The sequence below is a fragment of the Gossypium raimondii genome, chromosome 13 (assembly GCF_025698545.1).
Source record: "Gossypium raimondii isolate GPD5lz chromosome 13, ASM2569854v1, whole genome shotgun sequence".
In the NCBI taxonomy this organism is placed as follows: domain Eukaryota; kingdom Viridiplantae; phylum Streptophyta; class Magnoliopsida; order Malvales; family Malvaceae; genus Gossypium; species Gossypium raimondii.
Window position 1 is genome coordinate 48,759,742 of NC_068577.1, and position 23,156 is coordinate 48,782,897.

Here is a 23,156-nt window from a genome sequence, read left to right on the forward strand (position 1 = left end):
AAACCTAAGCAATTGTAATTAAAACAGAAGATGCACGAATACCAAAGAACAAAGAAGAACAAAAGCATAAATAAATCTCATGAATTTATGAAATCAAACTTCGATTAACCTTCGACTAAAAAAGAGGCTTTAGAAACTTAGAAAGAAAATAAAATGCAAAAACAAAATAAAACAAAGGTGGCTATGTCTGGTGGCTATGTCCGGTCTCTCTATCTTAACCTAATAATGTTTATTTATAGGGCAAAAATAATATAATGGAAAAAATACAAAAGTCCCATTAATTTAATAAAGCAAATTTTTTTTCAAGATATTTTGGCAATTTTTGCATTAAACTTTCAGGCCGTTTTCATCAATACAATTTCTTATTTCAAGGCGAAATGAAATGCCTAGAAAAAAGGAAAAATCGTGGTCGGGACGGTTAGAGTAGCAAAAGCCATTGGAATTTTTATTTTATACATTGGAAGAATCCGTTTTGTTATTAATAGACTAGAAAAGAATAATTGAAAGAAAGAATTAGTTATTCATCAAAATTTCTTTTACTCAATGACCAGAATTAAACGGGGATATATAGCTCGTAGATGTCAAAAAGACGTCTTCCTGACATTTTTTAGCTTCAATCCATAAAATAACTTTAGCTAGATCTTTCAATTCCCTTCGAATCAAAATATGGACCCAAAATGGAGGTTTGTAGCTCAAATTATAGCCAAAACACTAAAACCGCACTGTGTTGAAAGTCCAAACCGTAAAATCTTCAAAAATAAAATTTAAGCTCTTCTTCTCTAATTATTCCATAAATCAATAACAAATAAAATATAAATAATATAATTACCAATATAAATAGTATAATTCAATGGGAGAAATATTATAAATAAATAGATAAATTATGCACTTATGGGGAAGTTGATATAAGTGATACTATGAAGTTCACATGGTGGTGGTGTTGCTTTTTAAGTTGTCTTATAGGGAGGAAGTTCACATGGTGGATGAAGTTCATACTGTGATTTGTATTCCGTTCAATTTTCTTGAGGTTGGGCCATTTGCATTTTACAATTATATTTCTCAGGTAAAGCATACATAGGGATTCATATAAGTGACCATGACGTAACTCCCCAAGCTCTTTTGGACTATGGAGATATGAGGTTGCCGCTTCATTTCAGGTGCTAAGTTGCTTCCTCTCATTAGCCCTTTGCCTGATATCTTGGATTAACCCTGAAATGTGGAGGTGAGAAGATCCCCCTATCTCAACAGCCTTATTTGCCATCTCTCCAAGTCTCTTAGCTCTTTTTCTTCTCTCTTCTCCTTCCTCTCCTTCATCCATCAGCTTTTCAATAGCCGCTTTAACATCTTCTTTCTTCACTAATACTCCAATTTTCTCTTCTTCTCCCCACCTCATTGGCTCCTCTACTCCCACCCTCACTCCGATTTCAACTATTTGTACAGCCAGTTTCTCATTGGCAAACTGATCTGCAAAAAGCGGCCAAGTTATCAATGGAACACCGGCAGAGATGCCTTCGATTGTTGAGTTCCAACCGCAATGAGTTAAGAACCCTCCGATGGCCTGATGCGACAGTATTAGTACTTGCGGTGCCCAACCCCGGATTACAAGCGCTCTTCCTTTCGTTCTTTCCTCGAAACCATCCTCTGAAATCCAGGTGTCTACATCATTCGATGCATCACTTCCTCTTACAACCCAAATAAACGGCCTATTCGACGCCTCCAGGCCTAAACCGAGTTGTATCAATTGTGAGGGCGTCAAGTTCGATATGCTTCCCAGACAGGCATAGATTACGGTACCTGGTTTTTGAGAATCAAGCCATCCCAAGAGCTGTTGTTCATCAACCGGGGCCTTGTTGCCTCTCTGAGCTTTATCCATGGCATCCTTGTTACATAGAGAAACCGGACCAATGCACCATACTTTGTCCTCCCTTGTCTTCTTGTATTCCTTAACATATTCAGGCTCCATTTCTTCGAAAGAGTTTACGATGACACCGTAAGACTCAAGATCCGCCTTCTTCCGTTCCTCCGAAAATTGTTTGAGGTTTTCAGCCATAACTTGTGTGATCTGGCATTTAGTGAACTCAACTTTGTGGGGCATGTTAGGCACGACGAAGTACTCCGTCTCTGAGAAAACGTGGTCAAGAACGTTGGAGATGCGTAAATTATGGAGACAAACAAGACGAAAGCAACAAACTCCATGGAACACGATCCTTGGAATCTGAAACTGGTTGGCAATGTCAAGGGTGAACGGAAACAACACATCAGAAAGGATACAGGTGGGGCTTGGCGTTAGCTCAGGGAACAGTTTTTTAACTGGCGTTTCAAGCGCGTCGGCAGCTTGGTAGAAATTCAAGGCTAAGCTAAAGGAAGGCAGCATATCGAAGCTCTCGCACCCTTCTGGCAATCCAAATTCAGCACATGGAAACTGTAACTCAAGTAGACGGATGAAGAGCCCCGATTCCACGGCACGATCGAGGGTTGCCTTGAACCTAGCTGCGTTTTGAGGCGTTGTAATGATGGTTACGATCACGCCTCGCTGTGCCAGCAATCTAGCAATGTCAATCATAGGGGTCATATGGCCTTGAGACATGAAGGGAAACACCACAAAGTGAAGCTGCTGCTCCTCTTGAGTAGGAGTCGCCATCGAAACTGTAAAAAACTAAACCATAAATCTGATTTTATATACTGATATAAATTTTGATGTTTAAGATATTTTGATTTATTTATATTGTATGTAAAAAAGAAAAGAAAAAGGCAAGCAAATAAAGGATTGAGCAGGTGACATATGGGCATACATAAGCATTTTTGTCTATTTATGTAGAAAAAGTGAATGAGGCTTTTTCTTAGTTGTAAGTGAACTGCTGGGTGGCTAATTTCGTATGAAAAATAGGGAACGTGGCAGACCAAGACTGGCATATTGATTTGTAAGTAGTCATCAAATGTCCTACACGAAATCAACTTTGATGGAAATTTTAATATTGTGTAATTAATCTTATATAAAACATTATTCAATTTGTGTATTTGTGTAATTGAGTCATGTTTCTTTTTCTCGGTAAATTAATAATATTATTAATAAATTAGAAATTTCAAAGCTACAGAAGATTGCCTAAAAAAAAAACACCATAGAAACACTAAGCTACGAAAATTAAGCAACAAATAATACTGAGAAGCCAAAGCCTCAACTAAGCTAGATATCACCATCACTTCCAAGGCTGATTCTCATTTAAAAAAATCATCAAGTTCCTAATCAATTTCAATACCATCTTCGCCTAAAAATAAGGAAAACAAGCACTTCAAGCATGAATAAACCAATAATAGGATCAGTCCTCGCCTCAAACAGAAAAAGCATCATAGCCAAAATCACCACAGATTCCCAATAAACGCCTCACATAAAAGGTGTAGCAACATTTTGGTGCAATTCTGTCATCACTCTCTCTAAAGCTTCAAAGGCTGACCCTTCCATATACAACTTCATTGGCATAAAAACGTATCAGTCGAGAGGACTTCAACACATAATCGGAGGAGAATATATAATATCTCTGCTAAAAAGACCCTTAATGAGAGTCAACCACTGCAAGTCAATTTCCATTCGTTGGTAAAACCATTAAAACTGTTCGGCTCATCAAATAAGAAGAAGAAGAAAAAAGTCTTCACCCCAAAGCACAACATGATACCAACGCTGACATTCATATTCACAACATAAATCAAATACCTTTTTGCTCCTCAATCTCACAAGGACAAAAATTTGACCAGTACACAATCAAAATTTTGATCGACCCTTCCATTAAAGAACAATGCACGACACCTCTTTCAAACCCGAACCTTCAAGTTCCCCCAACGTCCTACATCAAGGCTGGCCTGTCTGCAATAGCAAAACAACTCTCTCACAACCTCTTCTTCAATTCCCCTTACTTGAAGCCCCAAGAGTTTACCAAAATCCCTTACTCTACAAGTCCCTCGCTTCTTCTAGCCTTATGAATTCTGAAATAACGACCTCATCGCTGCAGCTAGCCCTCAGGCCCAAGATTTTTCCCATTTCCCAAGCTTCCTCAGCTTCTTTACGGATGACTCTCCTTCGATCGATGAAATCTGAGTCGGAGAGGGAGTCGTTCACCACTTTGGATTGTTTTGGCCACTTCCCAGACCCTTTCTTCTTATTCTTAGGCGGTCTCCCTCTTCCTCTCTTTGTAATTATCTTGGCCACACAAATACCCAGTTGTTGACCGAATCTTCCTCACCTTAGTTTCGGTTATGGCTGACAATAGAGCCTCATCCAAGCCATCATGCTCATGACCCACTCAACAGTCATTATCCAGATCCGTAACTCACCAGATGGGCCTTCAAAAAGTTAAGGCCCACATTTACATTGTCCATTCTAGAGTCTCCTTCCATCCCCTTATTGGGCTCAATTGCAATGGCATCTTTGGATTGCAACCCATCTTTGAACTTTTCCCTTGCATTCTCCAAGTTCTTACCAGGAATTAAAATCTTGTCACTTCTGTTAATGTGAGTGTCGGCTAGAGCAGTCAAGTTGTCTTCTCGAAACGAATTTCCCAAGGACTCATGGCCACTGCCTCCTCAGAGATCCCCACTTTTTCTGTATTTTGTAATTTACACAAAATATTAAACACTTCTAATAATTTGCGTAAAAGAGTAATGTTTTATGTGATTGAGTAATAATTTGGGTAAGATTTTTTATCTAAACCCAATTTAAATAACATTAAGTTTTATTTAATTTAATTCAAATAACATTAATTTTTACATTATTAGGTCTCATGAATAGCTTATTTTAAAAATCCCACCTTAAAACTCGTCAATAGTTTATTAATTAAGAAAACTTTTAATAAAAATGAAAAGGAAGAAGATAAAGTTCAAAATCATATCTAAAGACCAAATTTGTAATTATATACATAAATTTTAATTTTTATAATTTTATATATAAAATATTAATTTGATTCAATTTTCATAAATCATAACATCATTATCGATGTAATATCATTTTATGTCTAAATATTGCATGCAAAAATAAATATATTTATCCAATATAAAAATAAATTAATATATATTTTTAAAATACGTATGATTGAATTAAAATCAAAATTCAATTCAGATAATCTTTCCAAACCAAAATTCATACATCAAATTGCATTTTGAATTAAAATTTATGTATAATTTTAATATTTAACCCTAAAACAAATAAAGTGACATGGGGACGCTCCTTTCTATGAAACTTTCAAATTTTATAAGTTAGATAGATATAGTTGCAATAGATTTCAAAGTATTAATCTTATATCAATCAAGTCATTTTGTCAATCTAGTCAACAATTTATATTTAACATGCATACTTGCTATATAAACAACTTGAATATGTAATAAAAATAAAAAATATATAGTCTTCTTACATCAAATACAAATTTACATTTAATTCTTAAATCCTACCTCGAATGGGACACGTGAAAATATGAGAAGCGACTGGAGAAACACCTATGAACGACCCTGAACCTTATATTGTCTGGATGGTCACTCAATGATCGACTACCCACATGCTTTGTATCATCCATGGGAAGGACCATCTGCCCTTAGCCAATTAGTTGGACCCTTTGTTGGGCCACCCGCTACAAATAGGTACACTCTCCTCGATAAGAGACCATATGGGAACCACCAGTTCTATAAATACTCCTAGCATCTCTCAAAACTCTAATATGCTAAGTTATTAACCACCTTCGCCTAGCCTCCTTACTTTTCCAACTCTCGGCCCCAACAAGAGCGAATCGGGCTTCCTTGACACTAACCCCCTCTCCATCTTCGTTGATATCATGCATCAATAAATACATTTACAATGGAGTCGCACACAAGTTGATATAATATCTTTTGAAATATAATTAGGAAATATAAACTGTGCTTTGTTTTCATTTTGCTAATTTGATGTTTAGAATGGGCTTAGCATCCATCCACAAAGACCGAGCCCAACAATCTTCATTTGATGGCCCTTTAACCAATATTTTAGCTCTTTCGAATCTCCAACCCCCCCCCCCTCCGGGAGCTTCGAATTTCATTACCCAGAAAAAAGAAAAGAAGAAAGTTTCTCCTTTTTTTTTAAAAAAAAAATGGCGTATTCGGGTGTTCTGAAAACCCTAATCAGGTCATCGTATTTGGGATCTACTACTCGTAATTTCAGCCTTGTTAGCAGTCAAATCAGTAATCACACTGCGAAATGGATGCAGGTACTTAATCGCAGATTTTCACTCTCTTTTTTTTATCCATTTTCTGCTGAAATTTATGGAAGATTGGGGTTATGCTTTAGGCCTTTATGGGCTTTACTTGAAACTATTATAAAAAAAAAATGAATATAGGAACTTTAATTGATATTTCATTCTGGGTTTTTAACATTCTTGTAGAATCTAAATCTGAATTCCGTTATCAGGTTCTTGACGTAATAATATGTTTGATTTCGTTGATTTTAGCTGACAAGCATAAATTTTAGCTATCGGAAAAGAAAAATAAGTAATTTTACTTTCTTAAAAGAAAGTTTTACTAAAAATTGGAAATTATTGTCTTTGACGGATTATCTAGTTATTTATCCAGCAATTTCCTTGTATTTTTATTGTTTTGGTGCTTAACTCTGTAAATTGAGTACGCTGAAGGCTTGAAGCCCTTTTGAAAACTTTTAATTTTTCGAGTCTACTTGTGGTTGTTTGTTAAGTGTTCTACATCCTGTTGGGTAATTTGAATTATTGAAGATGCTGGCAGATTATAGTTAAATACGTTTTGAAGCACATGAAGTGGCTTTTAAGCGTTGATTAGTTTTTGTTTATGAACAAAGTAGAATATTCTGCAGATGTTTTCTGCTTTTATATATGGAATCTTTGTTTCTCACTAATTTAGTACTTCGATTTTGGAGAAAGCTTTAAAGTGTTAAATAGCCTTGATTATTCTGCTTTTTACATTAATCATATGCGTGAATACCTTGGTTCATAGACATGGATTTGGCGTAAGAATAGGTGTGTCTCAACATGGTTACCTTGTAACTTTCGTTAATTTGTCATGCCTATAAGTGCTTAAGAAAAATGGTTAATGTTAGGGTAAAGTCCAGTCCAATAACTTAGTAAGTTAGTATGTTTCTGATCATGCATAAAATGATCATTAATCGATTGGCCTTTGCCTCCCAAAATACAAGAGGGCAATGAAATGAAGAAATTAAGCTTTCTTATTTATTTTATTTTGTTGTTTTCTTTTACCAAATTTGCAGGATTCAAGCAAGAAATCTCCTATGGAGTTGATCAATGAAGTCCCTCCGATCAAGGTTGAAGGCCGGATTGTAGCTTGTGAAGGAGGTTAGTCCTGACCCCTATTTTCCTTCGTACTCGGGGAACAAGCTTATTAGTAGTTAAATTATGTACAGGCACAATAGGTAACCTAAAGTCATATTTTATAAAAGAGAAAATGGCTAAGATGTGTTACTGAAATGTAGTTTCAAATCAAGTGAAGTCATCCATTTTGTTATTCTCTAAAGATAAATATTTAATTTTAACTCGTCAAAACTTTGCTCACTGACAGGTAAAACTAAGAAAAATCCAAGGCATAAATAAACACATAAGATCATAAACCCTACATAATGTTGCATGAATCTTTTAGCTGATACACAAGTTTTCCTGGTCTTTGTTGGTATTTGGTTTTAGATAATAATCCTGCTTTGGGACACCCAATTGAATTCATATGCCTTGACTTGAAAGAGCCTGCTGTATGCAAGTATTGCGGCCTACGCTACGTTCAAGAGCACCATCACTAGAAACTACTTGTTATGTTCTTCTCAGGCTGTTGGGACAATTGTTATTTCGCTGTACCCATGGGGCACTTTTCTCTGTTTCAGCTTGTTGGTAACAAATTTGATGAACCCATTTTAGTGTGATGTTTTTTTTTTCTTTTTCACATAATAAGTGTTTGAAGTTCTCATTTGAGAAGATATTTCGAAAGTAAATTTGAACACCTATGGTCTAATCCTCCATTTGCATAATTGAGTTAATATCATATATTTCCAAGCTTGATTTATTTTCTTACTTCTTCCTTCTTATCAGTAATCATAGTGAGATCGAGGAGACATGAAAGCCCTTTCACATTTTCATGTGAAGACTATACCTATATTGTTCATCTGACAAGTGCAAGAGAGTGCATGCTTGATATTTTGGGAATTTACTTTCAAGTTATACTGATAAAAGATTTCCTCCCACCCAGGATACTACACCACGCCCCTTTTAAGTTCTTTGGTAGAAACTGATGACTATCGGTGTAGCTCAGAGTTTTGCTAGACTTGGCAATATTTAACACAAGTAAACTCAATTACTTGCACTAGGATTGAATTGTTGGTACAAATTTGTCCTAAGCTTATAAAACAAAGACCCGCTAAGTAGTTAGAATCTAAATCAAGGCGGGCATTGGGTTTCTGAAAGCTCATTTCATGTTGCATTGGAATTGCATTCTGGTAGGGTCAGTTAACCCCATCGACCCCTCAGTTCAGAAACAATTTAAACAAATAATAAACCTACGACCAACTTCAGTACAGAATATGTTAAAGCACAATAGGAAAGTGCTAAGACTCTTCCCTGGTATGCCAATACCGACTTGAAAATAGTGACTATTAATTGGATCACACGATTTGGTCGACAGCAGCCAGTTTTCTTCTCTTTTGATGTTCTGCAACCTTATAATCCACCACTTCACAAAATAGGGTGGGGTCAAGCACACATTTCTCACTCCCATAAACACCTTCAACCCTAACCACAAGTTTGGCTATTTCCCTTCCCCAAAATCCTTTAGTTTTAGATGCGGCTTTTCTTAAGATATCATCACAGTGTGCTACTGCTTTTTGAAAATATTCAGAAGCACGCCAGGTTTTCCCGACGCAGCCTGAGCCCTGAGCTATGTACTTGTCTAGGTACAGCTTTAGCAGTTTGAAGCGTACACCTTCCCCGGGCAAAGGGAATTATCTTTAGGTTCAAATAGTGTATTTTTCTACTTTTCTATAGTATATATATATATATATATATATATAAACACAATTGATTGGTAATGTAAATTCAATCAGACACTTACGATATGTATGGTTCGCTGAAATAAAATAGAGCTGTAGTGGAATTTATTCTGTAGGAATGCAATTTGATTCGCTGGAATAAAATAGAGCTGTAGTGGAATTTGTTCTGTAGGAATGAAATAAAAGTGTTATGGGATGTAATAACTATAACAATAGTTTGCTAAGATGGAATGAAATAAACATGTAATAACATTACTTTGTTTGGTTGAGTAAACTAATATGGCATAATGTCAAATTTAGCTCTTAATGTTTACATCTTTTATCAATTTGACTCTTATTCTTTTATTTAGCTAAATTTGGCCTTCAACTTTTAAAAGAATCAAATTTGACTATCAACATTTTGAAAAGAGTCGAAATGATTTTTTAACAAAATTACTAACTAAAATATTAAATTTTTAAACACAGATCGCACCATTTTTCAAAATTTTTATGAACTTTTATATATTTTAATATTAATTTTATAATTTTGAATTATTTATTGATGTGACATATAAGACAAATGATGTTTTATTAGCATGACGTGTACATGAATTGTCATGCAAGTTGTCCACCAATAACATTAAAATTAATGTTTGTTATAATTTCCGTTAAAAAATACAATTTGACTTTTTTTAAAAGGTTAAGGGTTAAATTTAACTAAAAAAAAAGAATAAGGGTCAAGGCGATAAAAATGTAAACGTTGAGGGTTAAATTTATCATTATGCTTAATAACATTGCGAATAGATAAGGAATATGTTAAAATGGCAATTTTATCCTTAAACTTAAAAAAACAATTTATTTATATTGGGGAGGGATCCATTTACACCAATATAAAACTTGTGGTTTTACACCCTTCCATAATTTTTTTATACTATTAATACTTTAACAATATAACCTTTGAATTTATCAATACATTTGTACTTGTCATGCATATAAATTTTTGAATCAATCTAACATCTCTATCATATTGATCTAAAATATTGTTTATATTAATATATATTTTATGGTCGATTTTTTTACATAAAACTAATAGTTAGAAATATTTAATTTATACCAAACTTGACATGCATAATTTACATGAATGAAGAGTAGAATATGACAATTGGATTGTTAAATTATTAATCATAAAAAAATTACGATGAGTGAAACCAATTAAGTTTTACTCCGATAAGTGAATCCATTAGTTTAAGTAAATATTATTTTATGTTTAAAAAGTAAATAATATTTTAATAATTTTTGAAATTATAATAATTAATAACATTAAAAATAGGGTTTAGTACCAATAAAAGCCCATTTTCGAAGTTTTCATCTTCACCACAATTTCTGAGCTTTCCTACTAAACACAATAATTTCTCTCTTTTCTTTTTTCCCAGTTCAACTGTTACAAGAATGCTTAAGGGTGTGCATTCGGTTAACCGACCCGAAATAGCTATAACCGAATTAACCGACCTTTAAAATTTTTTAACCGTTAACCGAACCGAATTTAAAAAAAAAACATTAACCGAACCGAATTTGTTTCGCTTAAACCGATCGGTTAACCGAATTAACCAAAAATCATATGATTTTTATTTTTGGTTAAAAATTAACCGATTTAACCGAATTGAATCACTACATAATTAAAAAAAATTACATAAGTCTTTGAATCACTACATAATTAAAAACATTACATAAGTCCTTGAATCACTACATAATTAAAAACATTACATAAGTCTTTGAATCACTACCTAATTTAAAAACATTACATAAGTCTTGAAATTAACACATAATTGAAATGTAAGTCTTTAATATTCTCCATTTATATCCATCTCTTCTCTCCAAAAATCTCCATTTGCATTAAACCTACAAAAAAACATGTATAATCTATATAAAACCATCTGAACCCAAACATAAATGTCAAATTTTGTTATTAGTCCCTATACTATGTATAATCTGTAAACTTTTAAATTTTATAATTTAAGTATTATGCGAAAATAACATAGTTTAATTTAATAAATCTAATGGCTGTGATTAAAATTGAAATTTCAATTTTTTTAAAAAGATAATAAAACTAAAATTGATTTAATTAAAGTAAAGGGACTAAATACATAAGTTGTGTATAGTAGAAAGACTTGTAAGAAAATTCAATCAAAAATAAAAGAGAGAAATTACCAGTGCTTAAGATCCTCCTACTTTAATGTTTTGAGTCCATATCAATATATTCTCTAGATGTGAACTGTGATGTCTCTAAGGATCTTTTTCTACATACAAGCATTCTTCCTGTTTTTTCTCAAGAATTTAACATTACACTTTTACCTAAATGCAGATACTCTTTTACCTATTGCTTGAAGGTTGTTTTCCAGATTGTTGCGGGTTAGTATATGCAAATTAGGAGCATGAGCAGCAAGCAAAGCAAGAGTGATGAAGTAATTGAAACAATTATATCTTACTATAATGCCAGTATCTTTGAAAATTGAAATGGAAGCAATTTTCAAAACAAATTCAGTATCTTTCAAATTGAAGGCGATGACAACAGTGCCACTAATACGCGAAAAAGGTAAGTCAATAATGAACCCTAAATGTACATACATACATACGAGAAAATTAGTCTGTTATGGCTTCAGTTTCTTAAGTAATTACTGTAATCACTGAATTTTGTCTGGCTCGATTTCGTGTTTTAAAAAAAAAAATTCAAAAAAAAATACAAAAAATAGAAAATTACATTTTGGCTCCTAAACTTTTTGAAATTTCATTTTGACCCCTAAATTTTCCTAAAATTATATTTTGACCCCTAAACTTTTCCGAAATTACATTTTGACCCATAAACTTTTTTAAATTACATTATGACCCCTAAATTTTCTCGAAATTATGTTTTGGCCTCAGAAGTGTTGCTACGTTTGCAATCTGGTCCTTCTAGCAGCCAAACGCGATTTGCGCACCTACTCCCCGATTTTCCGGCCGCCGGCCTAAGGCATGGCCTCCCTCCTCCCTAGCCACCTGCTCCCTGCAAAAAGAAGAGGAAAAACATCTGTAAAAAGGGGTTTTAACCCCAAAAATCGGGACACCCCCCGACGAAGCAAAAAATTTTCAAGAAAAAAATAAAAAAAGAGAGAGCATTTCAAAAAAAAAAAAGAAAAGAGGGGGAAAGAGAAAGAGAAGGAGAAAAGAGGGAGCTCCGACGGTGGCGGTACGAACGGCGGCAAGTGGCGGCGGTGCAACTAAGGCGTGAAGAGGAAGGAGGAAGAAGAAGAGGAAGAAGAAAGGAAAGAAAAAAAAAAAGATTTTTAACACAATCAGGTCGACCCGACCCGACACGATCCGACCCGCGACTCGCGACCCAAGAAACCCAGCAGCAGCCCCAGCCCCCCAAAAAAATTAAGCAAAAAAAAGAAAGAAAAGAGCAGAAAAAAAAGGAAGAAGCAGGCCCATTTCCAGCAGCCCAACAGCAGGCCCCAGTCCAACAGCCAGCCTGTCCAGCAGCAGCCCAGCAGTGCAGCGGCCCAAACCAGCGCAGCCCAACAGCAGCCCACAGCAGGCAGGCCAGCAGAAAAAAAAAGAAAAAGAAAAGAAAAAAGAGAAAAAAGAAAAAGGAAAAAAAGGAGGAGCTCGAGCCGTGTAGCCCTTTCGATTAAGCTCGTATTTTTGAGCTTTTTGGTAATTTCTTTTTTACTTATTTTTAATTTAATTCGTGTATTTGAATGATATTTTTAATATTGTTGGTAATTTTTTAGGCATTTTTATGTTTTGTATTTATGTTTTTTAATTTTATTTTAAATAATTTTAATAAATAAGGCAACGAATCGATTTGACACTAATTCGTTGATTTCATCGCTATGTTGGGTGAAAATCATCGGTTCGTGTTAAATACGATACACCCTTCTAAAAATGAAAAATAAAAAATTTTCTCGGGTTTTAAAATAAAATATTTATTTTTGTAGTTATTTTAAATTACCAAAATTTTTTATTTTAAAATGTATATAACACGATAACATGTAATTTATCAAAATTTTCGAGTTTCAAAATTTCTCGTGTTTCAAAATTTCTCGTGTTTTCAAAAATTTTCGTGTTTCAATAAATTCACGGTTTTTTTTAAAAAATATCGTGTTTCAATTAGATCACGATTAAATATTAAATTGAACTTGTATTTTTGAAAATTAAGACAACGCGCGTTTAACAAGATACCAATTTTGGGCGACGCGAGGGTGCTAATACCTTCCTCGCGCGTAACTGACTCCCGAACCCTAATTTTCTCTGGAATTTGACGTGGACCTAAAATTGACTTTTTTTTAGAAAATTTGAAAAATAATTTTTCCTTTAAAAAAGAGAATTTATTAGGTGTCTGATCACACCTAGAAAAAAAGATCGGTGGCGACTCCTTTTTAAAATAAAATCGAGATTCTGTTTTCAAATTTGCAACAATTACTCCGACTAGCGCCCGTGCCCAATTTTTAGGTCGCTACAGATGGGACTCCGCTGGGGACTTTTTTTTGAGAGTCGAGTCTGATGTTAAACGCGTGTTGTCAAAAATTTTAAAATTCTTTGTGCAAATTAATTTTTAATCATGATCCTTGAATTTATTTTTGAAAAGCCATGCATCTGCATTCGGTTTTAAATTAATATTTTTCTAACTTGTTTTATTTTTCTGTTTTTTTTTCAGCTCTAAGTTTTACGATTTTTTTTAGTTTGATTTTTTTAGAAAAATAAAAAAAAAAAGGTTTGTGAGTTTCTCCCCACACACCGTGCACTTGCATTCTTGTATAACATGAGCTCTCTACCCGGTCTCCGTCTGTTTAAGTGGAAGTAAACGCTACGCCTTCGTGAGTTAACTCGTCCCTCCTCACAGGCTAGTGAAATACTTCCGGGTTACATATGACTTATGCTTTCGTGAGTAACTCGTCCCTCTGCATAGGCATAAGTAAATGTAATCCCTCGAATTGAGCTCGTGAGCCTGTGATGGGTGGTGACCAAGGCTCCGTACTAACCTTAGTAGGTGACAGTATGGACAATTCGAGTACCTATCTAGAACCGAAACCACATATAGTAAACCGTACGAGCCACCCAATTAGAGCCATGCCGAACCTCCGTCCGTTGAATAATCACCAAAATAAGTACACGGGAGAAGCGCCTCTTACCTTTTATTTCTTTTACATTCACCCTTATCTGTAAATGAATCGGGTATGTTTAATAAATTGGGTCGGATAGAATGTCTGAAGACATGTGGGGTAGGTTTTTGTAAAGCATGTTGAGGCCAAAAAAAATATAAAATCAAATAAAAATAAAAGCGTGTGGGTTTGTTCCACCAAATTGCATGATTGAATAGCTTAATTTGTTAAACTTTCCATAGTTTTTACTTTTCTTTTTTCCTCTGTTTATATCTATTGTAATCACTAACCGAGGTTATCCGTTCTTTATTCTATTTATCATCATGCATCATAGGCATCTCATTAGGAAGGTGTTGATTAGAGATTGGTTGCCAAAAAACGGGTTTCTGATAGAGGAGTCAATTACACAAGTAACCGAGAAGAATGCCGTAGTTAGAGACTGGTTTTTGAAGACCTAGAAAGCAAAAGAGACAGTTTAAAGGAAAGATATATCTCTAATCTTTCCGGGAAGGTGACTTCGAATGCTCGTCAGAATAACCCTGAAGATTTGACTAGGATCTGGAAACAATGAGACTCAGGCACTAGGGGCATCTTTATTGGCAAAATATCTTGTAATGGACTCTTTTGATAAACGACACGCCAAAATATGGGACTATCTTGAAATCAACACCATTTTTTTTCATATTCATGCATGGCTAACATTCATTAGTCATTCATTCATTCATTCATTGCATGTACATATCACCCTTACCATTCACAAAGGCTAAGACCGCATAATCCACAGATGCGACACTACAAGTCTGGAATCACGTCATTCTTATAGAACTCATCTAAGAGGTAGAGCTATGGATGCTGAACTCAACGAGAGTGATGCAATTAAGGATGTTTCAATGATACACCCCTGTCCCCCAAGATATTTTTTGAACAATTGGACTGCTGTGGACCTTCTTGTAGTTTCTAAGTCCTCTCTAGAATAATGCTCAATGTTAATTCTCTATTTTTTGTGTCCCTAAATAGTGAGATTCCTTTTGTAAGAGCTTATGTTTGCTCTTTATCATTTCAATGAACATTAATGAAGATGCATTTTGTTTTATATTGGCATGTTCTTTTCATTTCCATTAACTTCGCAACTACTCCTTCTATTCATATCCTTTTCCGGCATATGTCTCATATCATCCCATATCATTGTGTGTTGATTCCAATACCTCAATGCTCTTCTATAGCTTTTTTCCATTCACCTTTCAGGTGCTCAGATATCAATGGCATGAATAATCCCGTTATGAATCCTGAAATCAATTTTGAGAATGCTGTTTGTTTAGGAAAATTTGAAGCTGACGAAAATGTTGAAGATTGTGTCTCTTCTCCAGACTTACTGAGAATGGTAGAAAAAGAAGAGAAACAGATCCTACCCCATCAAGAATCTGTTGAGGTAGTGAACTTGGGGAATGAAGAAAAGAAACAAGAAGTGAAGATTGAGACTTTCATTTCAGAAAACACCAGGCGGAATTTGATCGCCTTACTCCATGAGTACAAGGATGTGTTTGCCTGGTCTTATCAGGATATGCCAGGGTTGAACACAGATATTGTGGTCCATAAGCTCCCACTGAAACCAGAATGCAAGCCCGTTCAGCAGAAATTAAGAAAGATGAGACCCGAAATGCTGTTAAAGATAAAAGAAGAAGTCAAGAAATAATTTGACGGTGGCTTCCTACAAGTCTCCAAGTATCCAGAATGGGTAGCTAATATAGTCCCAGTGCCGAAGAAAGATGGCAAGGTGCGAATGTGCGTGGATTATCATGATCTGAATCAAGCAAGCCCTAAGGATAACTTTCCTTTACCACACATCGACACTTTGGTGGATAATACGGCAAAGCATTCTCAGTTTTCTTTCATGGATGGCTTCTCAGGTTATAATCAGATAAAGATGGTTCCCGAGGACACGGAGACAACTACATTCATAACAATGTGGGGAAGCTTTTGCTATAAGGTAATGCCGTTGGACTAAAGAATGCTGGGGCAACATATCAGAGAGCTATGGTGACGTTATTCCATGATATGATGCACAAAGAAATAGAAGTTTATGTCGATGATATGATTGCCAAATCTCAAGAAGAAAAAGAGCATGTTGGGAATCTCAAGAAGCTGTTCAAAAGGCTAAGAAAGTTCTAGTTGAAGCTTAACCCGGCCAAATGTACGTTTGGGGCTACATCTGGAAAATTGCTAGGTTTCATTGTCAGTGAGAGAGGTATCGAGGTTGATCCAGACAAGATAAAAGTTATACAAGAACTGCCTCCCCTTTTACGTAAAGAAGTCGAGGATTTTAGGAAGGTTGAATTACATTGCTCGATTCATTGCTCAACTTACCAATCAGTGCGACCCAATTTTTCGACTCCTTAAAAAACATAACCCGGGAGAATGGAACGAGGAGTGCCAAGTGGCCTTCGATAAGATAAAACAGTATCTATCTAATCCTCCGGTACTAGTACCGCCGACCCCTGGAAAACCATTAATATTGTACCTGGCCGTGTTTGAAAACTCAATGGGTTGCGTTTTGGGACAACATGATGAGTCGGGGAAAAGAGAAAAGGCAATTTACTACCTCAGCAAGAAGTTCACAGGGTATGAAGCGAAATACCCTTCAATTGAAAAATTTTGTTGTGCATTAATTTAGACGGTTCGAAGGCTCAGACAATACATGTTGTATCATACGACATGGTTAATTTTGAAACTGGACCCAATAAAGTACATGATGGAGTCACCTGCACTCTCAGGGAGAATGACACGATGGCAGATCCTATTGACTGAGTATGACATTATATATGTGAGCCAAAAGTCGATAAAGGGAAGTGTAATATCTGACTTCTTGGCAATTCGAACAACAGAGGAATACGAGCCTTTGAGATTTGATTTCCCAGATGAATGTTTGATGTGCATTTCAGAAAAAGAGGGCGAGTCATCAAAAGAGAAGTCATGGAAGATGAGCTTTGATGGTGCATCAAATGCATTGGGGCGTGGGATCGGAGCAGTCTTAGTGTCACCTAAAGGGGACCATTACCCGCTTACTGCCAGATTGAATTTCTTCTGTACCAATAATATAGTAGAGTATGAGGCTTGCATCTTGGGACTCCGTGCAGCTATCAGGAGGAAAATTGAAATTTTAGAGGTACACGAGGACTCAGCATTAGTCATTTATCAAATTCGTGGAGATTGGGAAGTGAGAGATCCAAAATTAGTCAGGTTTCACGATCTCATTGCGAAATTGGTCAAAGAATTCAAAGAAGTGACTTTTAACTACTTTCCACGAGAGGAGAACCAATTGGCTGACACGCTGGCCACCTTGGCTTCAATGTTCAAAGCAAACAAATAAACAGAAATAATGCCTCTCCAAATGAGCATATATGAGGTCCCCGTACACTATTTTAGCATTGAGAAAGAGTCAGAGGGACGACCGTGGTTTCATGACATCTTGGAATTCATTAAGAATCAGAGGTATCCTGAGTAAGCAAATGAGAATGACAAGAGAACAATCAGGAGAATGGCGGCTAGGTTTGTTCTTGACGGGGATATCCTATACAAAAGAGGAAAGGATCAAATGCTCCTGAGATGCGTAGACGCTGTTAAAGCTAGAAGAATACTTGAAGATATCCACGAAGAAATTTGTGGAACGCATGCCAATGGGTTTACTATGGCTCGGCAGATTATGAAACTTGGTTATTTTTGGCTGACGATGGAAAGGGATTGCATTAGCTACGCACGAAAATGCCACAAGTGTCAAATTTACAGTGATAAAATTCATGTAGCTCATTCGCCCCTTCATGTCATAACTTCTCCGTGGCCTTTTTCTATGTGGGGCATGGATGTCATAGGGTCGATTTCCCCAAAGGCTTCTAATGGACACCGGTTCATCTTTGTGGTTATAGATTACTTCACAAAATGGGTAGAAGCTAGTTCGTTTGCTAATGTGACGAAGACCACAGTCTGCAGGTTCCTAAAAACAGGAGATCATATGTCGATATGGTTTGCCTAAGAGAATCATTTCAGATAATGCTTTGAATTTGAGCAACAAGATGATGAAAGAAGTATGTGAGCAATTTCAAATAAAGCATCATAATTCTCCGCCCTATCGCCCGAAGATGAACGGAGCAGTAGAAGCGGCTAATAAGAACATTAAGAGGATTCTCAGGAAGATGACTGAGACATATAAGGACTGGCACGAGAAGCTACCATTTACTTTGTACGCATACCGCACCTTTGTGCGAACATCTACGGGGGCAACTCCTTTTTCTCTAATCTACGGAATGGAAGCTGTTCTGCCCATCGAAGTGGAGATCCCATCCCTACGTGTCTTGATGGAATCAAAACTAGAAGAATCAGAGTGGGTTCGAGCTCGATATGATCAACTAAACCTTATTGAAGGGAAACGCTTGAAGGCAATTTGTCATGGACAGATGTACCAGAAGAGAATGATCACGGCCCATGATAAAAGGTGCGGCCAAGAGAATTTCGTGAAGGGGAGCTTGTTTTAAGAAAGATCCTCCCGATACAAAAGGACTTTCGAGGAAAATGGTCACCAAATTGGGAAGGGCCATACGTTGTAAAAAAGGCATTCTCAGGAGGGGCTCTAATTCTCACTAAGATGGACGGGAAAGAATTACCTAATCCAGTGAACTCAGATGCTGTGAAGAAATATTATGCCTAAAAAAAAACAAAACAAAAACAAAAAAACAAAAAATAAAAAAAATAAAATAAAAAGAACAATCAAGATGAAAACCCGAAAAGGGCGTCTTGATAAACAAAAAGGATTAGGATGAAAACCCAAAAGGGAGTCCTAATAAGGTGGGCTCAGGCTTAAAAGAGCAAAGTGACTTGAATGACGAAGTCGCAATATTTGAAGCATTCTCAGAAGTTCGAAATCTTCTACACAAGAAGCCGTGCTCGAAAGGATCCAGGATGAAGAAATGCAGAGAAGTTCATGCATTGGATATCTAAAGCATTTCTGGCCATTGAATTCACTTTCTTTTCTTTATGACGATTCATTTGTTAAACTTTCCTTGTCAACTTTTTGCCTGTTGCTTTTGAAAAAAATGAATGTGAGGTCTTTCTTTCATGCCTACTTTGTCATTTTTCATGCATCTCGTGTTTGATTCATTTAAATGATAAATAGTAAGATGGCATACTCTAAACAAAAGGAATGTTGATCATTACTTGGATGAGAATTTGATAAATACAAGGACCCCGAAGCAAGAAAAAAGTTCAACAATGGGGCAGGAAGGTGGTATACGAAGATGTAGATTACTCACAGAACTTGAGGATGAGTACAAAACTGGAGAGAAAAGTCAAGAATTGAGGAGATGAATGCGGACCCTTACGAAAATCAAAAGTGGGGCATGTGACAAACAGCCCAGGGTGCATGGCATGATCATGTAGACAAGAAAGCATTTAGGACAAACATGTGCATATCATAATAACATCATACATGACATATACATGTATACCAGTAGAGGAAGGAATACTGGGAGAACACTGCACAGAATCAATGAAGAAGAAGGCTTTTAGTTTCACCTGATGTTTTTTGACCTTATTTCTTTTAAGAAATATTTTTCAATTTCTGTTTTTTTTTAAATCAACTCATAATGCGAGAGGTGAGTTGAGCCTCGGGTCATGCTGAGATATTTCTTTTAAATTTTGGTTTTTCAAAAATCAACTCATATTGCGAGAAGTGAGTTGAGCCTCGGTCGCATGCTGAGGTATTTCTTCTATATTTCTGTTTTTCAAAAATCAACTCATATTGCGAGATGTGAGTTGAGCCTCGGACACATGCTGAGGTATTTCTTTTAAATTTTTATTTTTTTAAAATCAACTCATAATACGAGAGGTGAGTTGAGCCTCGGGTCATACTGAGGTATTTCTTTTAAATTTCTGTTTTTCAAAAATCAACTCATATTGCGAGAAGTGAGTTGAGCCTCGGTCACATGCCAAGGTATTTCTTTTATATTTCTATTTTTCAAAAATTAACTCATATTGCGAGAGGTGAGTTGAGCCTCGGGTCATGCCGAGGTATTTATTTTCAATTTCTGTTTTTTAAAAATCAACTCATATTACGAGAGGTGAGTTGAGCCTCGGGTCATGCTGAGGTATTTCTTTTCAATTTCTATTTTTTCAAAAATCAACTCATATTGCGAGAGGTGAGTTGAGCCTCGGACACATGCCGATGCATTTCTTTTAAATTTTTGTTTTTCAAAAATCAACTCATATTGCTAGAGGTGAGTTGAGCCTCGGACACATGCCGAGGTATTTCTTTTAAATTTCTGTTTTTCATAAAAAAAAAATCAAATCATATTGCGAGAGGTGAGTTGAGCCTCGGACACATGCCGAGGTATTTCTTTTAAATTTCTGTTTTTCATAAAAAAAAATCAACTCATATTGCGAGAGGTGAGTTGAGCCTGAGACACATGTCGAGGTATTTCTTTTAAATTTCTGTTTTTTTTAAATCAACTCAGATTGCGAGAGGTGAGTTGAGCCTCGGACACATGCCGAGGTATTTCTTTTAAATTTCTGTTTTTTAAAATCAACTTATAATGCGAGAGGTGAGTTGAGCCTCGGGTCACATACCGAGGTATCTTTTAAATTTATGTTTTTCAAAAATCAAATCATAATGCTAAAGGTGAGTTGAGCCTCGGGCCACACGCCAAGGTATTTTCAATTTTTGTTTTTCAAATAAAAAGAAAATTTTTGAATAGTCAAACAAAATTAAGTGCTTTTAAGTCTTTGCTCTATCCCTGTTTCGCAACGATGAGCAAAGAGAAGCAGCTGTAATCACTAAATTTTGTCCGGCTCGATTTCGTGTTTTTTTAAAAAAATTCAAAAAATACAAAAAATAAAAAATTACATTTTGGCCCCTAAACTTTTTGAAATTACATTTTGACCCTTAAATTTTCCTAAAATTATATTTTGACCCCTAAACTTTTTTGAAATTACATTTTGACCCATAAACTTTTTAAAATTACATTATGACCCCTAAATTTTCTCGAAATTATGTTTTGGCCTCAGAAGTGTTGAGCCTCGGGTCATGCCGAGGTATTTCTTTTCAATTTCTGTTTTTTCAAAAATCAACTCATATTGCGAGAGGTGAGTTGAGCCTCGGACACATGCTGAGGTATTTCTTTTAAATTTTTGTTTTTCAAAAATCAACTCATATTGCTAGAGGTGAGTTGAGCCTCAGACACATGCCGAGATATTTCTTTTAAATTTCTGTTTTTCATAAAAAAAATCAACTCATATTGCGAGAGGTGAGTTGAGCCTCGGACACATGCCGATGTATTTCTTTTAAATTTATGTTTTTCATAAAAAAAATCAACTCATATTGCGAGAGGTGAGTTGAGCCTCGGACACATGTCGAGGTATTTCTTTTAAATTTCTGTTTTTTTTCAAATCAACTCATATTGCGAGAGGTGAGTTAAGCCTCGGACACATGCTGAGGTATTTCTTTTAAATTTCTGTTTTTTAAAATCAACTTATAATGCAAGAGGTGAGTTGAGCCTCGGGTCACATACCGAGGTATCTTTTAAATTTATGTTTTTCAAAAATCAACTCATAATGCTAAAGGTGAGTTAAACCTCGGGTCACACGCCAAGGTATTTTCAATTTCTGTTTTTCAAATAAAAAGAAAATTTTTGAATAGTCGAACAAAATTCAGTGCTTTTAAGTCTTTGCTCTATCTCTGTTTCGCAGCGATGAGCAAATAGGGGCAGTTGTAATCACTGAATTTTGTCCGGCTCGATTTCGTGTTTTTTTTAAAAAAATACAAAAAAATACAAAAAATATAAAATTACATTTTGGCCCCTAAACTTTTTGAAATTACATTTTGACCCTTAAATTTTCCTAAAATTATATTTTGACCCCTAAACTTTTTTGAAATTACATTTTGACCCATAAACTTTTTGAAATTACATTATGACCCCTAAATTTTCTCGAAATTATGTTTTGGCCTCAGAAGTGTTGCTACGTTTGCAATCTGGTCCTTCTAGCGACCAAACGCGATTCTTGACCTACTCCCGATTTTAGGCCACGGCCTAGGGCATGGCCTTCCTCCTCCCTAGCCACCTGCTCCCTGCAAAAAGAAGAGGAAAAACATCTATAAAAAGGGGTTTTAACCCCAAAAATCGGAACACCCCCCGACGAAGCAAAAAATTTCCAAGAAAAAAAATCAAAAAAGAGAGAGCATTTCAAAAAAAAAAGAAAAGAGGGGGAAAGAGAATGAGAATGAGAAAAGAGGGAGTTCCGACGGTGGCGGTACGAACGGCGACAAGTGGCGGCGATGCAACTAAGGCGTGAAGAGGAAGGAGGAGGAAAAAGAAGAGGAAGAAGGAAGGAAAGAAAAAGAAAAAAAAGATTTTTAACACAATCAGGTCGACCCGACCGACACGGTCGACCATGACCCAAGAAACCCAAAGAAGAAATTTCCCAAAAAAATTAAGCAAAAAAAAAAAAAAAGCGGAAAAAAAGGAAGAAGCGGGCCCATCTCCAAGAAATTTCAACAAGAAGCCCCAAACCAACAACCACTGTCAAAGAAGATGACCAAAGAAGGTGTATTCAAACCAGTAACCCAACAATTTCAACAATGATGACAAAGAAAAAAAAGAAAAGAAAAAAAGAAAAAAGAGAAAAAAAGAAAGAGAAAAAAGAAAAAGGAAAAAAAGGAGGAGCTCGAGTCGTGTAGCCCTTTCGATCAAGCTCGTATTTTTGAGCTTTTTGGTAATTTCTTTTTTACTTATTTTTAATTTAATTCGTGTATTTGAATGATATTTTTAATATTGTTGGTATGTTTTTTTTAGGCATTTTAATGTTTTGTATTTATGTTTTTAATTTTATTTTAAATAATTTTAATAAATAAGGCAACTAATCGATTTGACACTAATTCATTGATTTCATCACTATGTTGGGTGAAAATCATCGGTTCGTGTTAAATACGATACACCCTTCTAAAATGAAAAATAAAAAAATTCTCGGTTTTA

The 23,156-nt window shown here is 35.5% G+C and overlaps 4 protein-coding genes and 1 long non-coding RNA gene across 5 annotated transcripts; 3 read left to right on the top strand and 2 right to left on the bottom strand.

Moving 5' to 3' along the window:
* Positions 1–980: 980 nt before the first annotated feature.
* Positions 981–4,220, bottom strand: LOC105782917 (UDP-glycosyltransferase 73C25). The gene has a single exon (XM_012608012.2). The coding sequence runs from the start codon at positions 2,639–2,641 to the stop codon at positions 1,154–1,156; it is 1,488 nt and encodes a 495-aa protein (XP_012463466.1). The 5' UTR covers positions 2,642–4,220; the 3' UTR covers positions 981–1,153.
* Positions 4,221–6,011: 1,791 nt separating this feature from the next.
* Positions 6,012–8,011, top strand: LOC105782918 (NADH dehydrogenase [ubiquinone] iron-sulfur protein 6, mitochondrial). Its single transcript, XM_012608014.2, has 3 exons — positions 6,012–6,221; positions 7,247–7,331; positions 7,677–8,011. The coding sequence occupies exons 1-3, from the start codon at positions 6,105–6,107 to the stop codon at positions 7,784–7,786; spliced, it is 312 nt and encodes a 103-aa protein (XP_012463468.1). The 5' UTR covers positions 6,012–6,104; the 3' UTR covers positions 7,787–8,011.
* A 3,517-nt stretch (positions 8,012–11,528) lies between these two features.
* On the bottom strand, positions 11,529–12,508 carry LOC128035944 (uncharacterized). Its single transcript, XR_008192618.1, has 2 exons — positions 12,221–12,508; positions 11,529–12,044 (listed from the first exon to the last, which is right to left on the bottom strand). It is a non-coding gene; the product is annotated as an uncharacterized LOC128035944 (long non-coding RNA).
* A 3,414-nt stretch (positions 12,509–15,922) lies between these two features.
* On the top strand, positions 15,923–17,509 carry LOC128036208 (uncharacterized). The gene is made up of 2 exons (XM_052627126.1): positions 15,923–16,129; positions 16,814–17,509. Exons 1-2 carry the CDS (start codon positions 15,923–15,925, stop codon positions 17,507–17,509), a joined length of 903 nt encoding a protein of 300 aa, XP_052483086.1.
* A 168-nt stretch (positions 17,510–17,677) lies between these two features.
* Positions 17,678–18,668, top strand: LOC128036209 (uncharacterized). Its single transcript, XM_052627127.1, has 2 exons — positions 17,678–17,852; positions 18,184–18,668. The coding sequence occupies exons 1-2, from the start codon at positions 17,678–17,680 to the stop codon at positions 18,666–18,668; spliced, it is 660 nt and encodes a 219-aa protein (XP_052483087.1).
* Positions 18,669–23,156: the final 4,488 nt, after the last annotated feature.